This window comes from Priapulus caudatus, unplaced genomic scaffold (genome assembly GCF_000485595.1).
Source record: "Priapulus caudatus unplaced genomic scaffold, Priapulus_caudatus-5.0.1 Scaffold503, whole genome shotgun sequence".
Taxonomy (NCBI): Eukaryota; Metazoa; Priapulida; class Priapulimorpha; order Priapulimorphida; family Priapulidae; genus Priapulus; species Priapulus caudatus.
This window is the reverse complement of record NW_014577564.1, coordinates 87,303-91,297: the sequence shown is the minus strand read 5'-3', so window position 1 is coordinate 91,297 and position 3,995 is coordinate 87,303. Positions and strand designations below refer to the sequence as shown.

The following is a 3,995-nucleotide window of genomic DNA, read 5'->3' as shown; positions in this document are numbered from 1 at the left end:
AAAGTGCGTACGTGCGTGCATGGGTCCGCGTGCGTATAATATATACATATATATACTATATATATATATAGTATAAATATTATCTAGAAAACGTCAACATGTATACATGTCTATAAATAAAGGAAACACATTTTAAGCCATGTACCACTTACATAGACGTGTATACACATCTCGACAGCAATTTTGTGGGAGCGTTTAACAGCTTGCTCCAAGCCACTAGCATTGTACATACCACATGCAGCTTTGTTAGTACAGTCTAACCCAGTATTAGCAGTGGACATATCTATAACATAGATACCTGTCTATAAAGTACACTTCGCCCCAGAGGCAGTAAATGGACACCCGACTATAACGGACACTTCAGGTTTCACTGAGTGACCGTTGTATACAGATTTGACTGTAATCGTGGTAATTGCATTACACCTTACTTACCTGACTTACACACAATAGTGAATACGATCTCTACCGCACATACTACCGATATTACGACAGGAACTATAATATACGTTAAGGCAGTAATTTGCCGAGAAATAAACAATGCAGTAACCAATACAATATTTATATTCAGGAGCGTATAATGACAAATATTTGTCATTATACGCTCCTGTTATATTGTATATAAGTTATTGTAGGAAACAAAAAAATTCTCACATATCAATAGTTCTTATCAACTAATATAGTAGTGTATTGGTAAACCCATAAAAAATGACAAACTACAATAGTTACAAATTCGGCAGAGGATAAGAGGTGAAAACCACCCACTATGATGTTCGTTGCCTGTAGCAGAGATCATACACATCACACATCACGGCACCCTCTTAGCTTGGAGATTGTGCCTACCGTGTAAAAGTTAGTTGCGTAATACGAGCGTGCCTTGGTGGCACGGTAAGACTAATCTACGAGACTCATTCCTCGTGTGCATCAAGCAGCACACACGTCATTATGTTACGGTCACCCTCACCCAAGTAAAAACACTCCTTCACCCCCACAAGTAGACCACTCTATTACGATGTTGGGATGACCATTATTATAAGTAGTTAGAGGCTTATTACGAAATCACGTATTTTGATAACGTGTACAAGCAAAAGGTTATAATCGCAAAAATACTTTCTTTTGGTCCTAGTTTAACAGTATCACTGCTTTCACCAACAATCCATGCAGCATGGATATACAATGTGCAGCAAGGGTGAGGCATAGACGCGGTAGCCGAGGGCCGGGGCGGCGCGCGTGGGGGGTTACAGCGCGGGCACGTGTAGCGGGGGTGAGGAGTAGACGGGGTAGCCGAGGGGTGGGGCGCGTGGGGGGTTACAGCGCAGGCACGTGTAGCGGGGGTGAGGAGTAGACGGGGTAGCCGAGGGGCGGGGCAGCGCTCTGCACGGTGAGGTTGCGCAGCAGCAGCGGCAGCGCCTGGATGCTGTAGCGCTCCTCGTCGTCGTTCGTGAAGTAGAGCAGCTCGAGGGACAGCGACGCCCACAGACCTCGCACCGCCTCGCTGTTCAGCTGCCCAACCTTGACCGCTGTCGGCTGCCGGGTGAGCACGCGGCCCGTGTACACGTTCTGAAATACGGACGAGAGAGACGTGACCGCGTACAGCTTCTGTAATATGGACGAGAGAGATGCGTGACCGCGTACAGCTCCTGTAATATGGACGAGAGAGATGCGTGACCGCGTACAGCTCCTGTAATATGGACGAGGGACACGTGTGACCGCGTACAGCTTCTGTAATACGGACGAGAGAGACGCGTGACCGTGTACAGCTTCTGTAATACGCACGAGACAGACGCGTGACCGCGTACAGCTCCTGTAATACGGACGAGAGAGACGTGTGACCGCGTACAGCTCCTGTACAACTACGCGAGACTAGGGACTACAAAGGCTTACCTCCAGGTTGTTATATCCCAGTGAAAACAAGTGTTTTTTGCCGGCAGATATCGCGTCTGCCCACTCTGCAGACGTCTCCTGTCCTATGTAGGTATCACAATCAAACTCATGTAGGTAGTGTTCCAGCTCGGCCATGTCATCCAGCGGGCCGAGAGATCCTTGGATGTACATCAGCTTCACTGCATACCTGTCAAGTCATATGAAGTTTAGTTTAGTTCAACTGTTCAAGAGTTCATCACTAACTTCATAGCTCAGTGCCATCGAGTGATAAGCTGAACCCATGTGCGGTAGTGCATCCAGTAGCAGCGGTCTAGAGCTTCCCTTTACACACGGTGTTGTTAAGTACACTGCATTCCTTATATCTATCATCAACTAAAACTGATAAATGGACCAACGCAGATGACCTTTATGAGGAATTCCACATATTGCAAGGTCAAAGGTTGCAGGTCGTTAACAATGGAGTGTAAAGGACCACAATGTAAATAACATACTTGTCGTACCTTTCGTGTATTTATCCTCAGTAGTAATCAAACTGCATAACTTATTTATGTACGTATTATTTGTAACGTATGCTTTTATATAATATTTTATTATTATATATATATTACTTTTTTTAAACCAAGTCAAAAGCCAAGGGGCTAAAAGTTAAGGGGCTTCCCCGGGGTGTCTTATAATATGAGCCGTCAAGGCGGTTCTTTATGTTTGCGTCAATGACCCACACTGTGCTGCAGTGCTAACACTCGGCCCGACTCACCGGTAGGCCTTTATGATGAGCGCAAACAGCACCTCATCCTGCCGCACCCAGTCGAGCGCCGGCGACCAGGGAACGTCACCGCGAAAGCACTTGTGCACGTGACTCGCGCCGAGCTCAGCTAGACTGGCGCCAGCAGTGCCGAGCCGGTTCACGACGGCGTAGCAGGAGAGTGCGACGTGACTGTAGATCTCGCGCGCGTCCGCGTCACGCTGCAGCGCGGCGACAGTCTCCGTCGACGCGCCAGACGTGTGCAGGCTGTCGACGACGTGCTCGTACCAGCCCGCGGTCGGCGCGACCCCCGCGCAGTCGCCCGCCCGCACCGGCATCTGCCGCCACCTGGCGGGCATCGCCGGCGGCAGCTTTGACGCCGAGAAGAGCGTCATCTCGAGCGCGTCGAGGTGGTGTTTCGCGTCGGTTTTCGGCGTCTCTGCGTCGCGGGCCGGCAGACCGAAGCCGCCGACGCCATCCGTCCACCGCGGCGGTGTGGCGTGGGGATGCGCGAACGCCGGCTCGGCATCCGTCACTCGACCGCCCGCCGGCGCTCCCGACGGTGGCGCCACCTGCATCGCGCTGCCGAACGGCGCAGAGTTTAAGACGTCGTGACGAGAGTGGCGGACGTCGACGTCGTCGCTGCCGAGCCCGCGTAGCTCCCGCAGGAGCGCCACCGTCGTGTCGGCGGAGTCGGGGGCGCCACCGTAGTTTGTCGCCACGGCCGCATGCGGTTTGGTCGCCGCTTCATCGTGGAATGTGTCGTCGTCCGACCAGACACTGTTCGGAAAGCTCCTGGAAGACTGTGACCGCTCTACACAGATGGCGCTGGCTGCGCGCGGCGAACTGGGTGGACGAGGATGCTTCGGCGAGTCATCGGGATCTGTAGTCGCATCCGTCTTCGCATTTTTAACATCAGCGCCATCTGTATTGCAGTTGAAAAACAAAGTTGTTTTGCACATTCTCATTCTGAGAAAAATAGGTTTCCCATCTTGCAGTCACTACTTCCAGAGCATAGAATGAGCTTGCACACAAAAGTAGCTGATGATGTATTGATAAAAAAAAACTAAAATGAAAAATGTTTAATGAAATAGAATAATGTGTCATCACGTAAGTGCACTATTAGCTCCTGCTTACCAATATCTGGTATATCCTTGTACTGCCCTATGGTGATGTGGTGAAGAAGCACCCATAACAGAGACTGTACAAAGCACTGCCCAACTAACCTGTAAAAATGAAGAATTACATATCACACCACCGGCTCATCGTGCAAGAGTGTAGTAGGCTTCTGCTTAGTTTATTAGCCAGCACAGGCTCAACTGTAGTAGCTAGGATAAGCAAGTGAAAGGTTTGACTACGGCGACTACACGAG

The 3,995-nt window shown here is 50.0% G+C and overlaps 1 protein-coding gene across 1 annotated transcript in view; it reads right to left on the bottom strand.

Annotated features, from left to right (window-relative positions):
- Window positions 1-36: 36 nt before the first annotated feature.
- Window positions 37-3,995, bottom strand: part of LOC106811090 (pecanex-like protein 4) — a 26,154-nt gene continuing 22,195 nt past the window's right edge. The window contains 4 exon segments of the mRNA XM_014814620.1: window positions 37-1,557; window positions 1,882-2,068; window positions 2,636-3,548; window positions 3,761-3,849. Coding sequence (XP_014670106.1) covers window positions 1,306-1,557; window positions 1,882-2,068; window positions 2,636-3,548; window positions 3,761-3,849 — 1,441 coding nt within the window. The 3' untranslated portion in view covers window positions 37-1,305.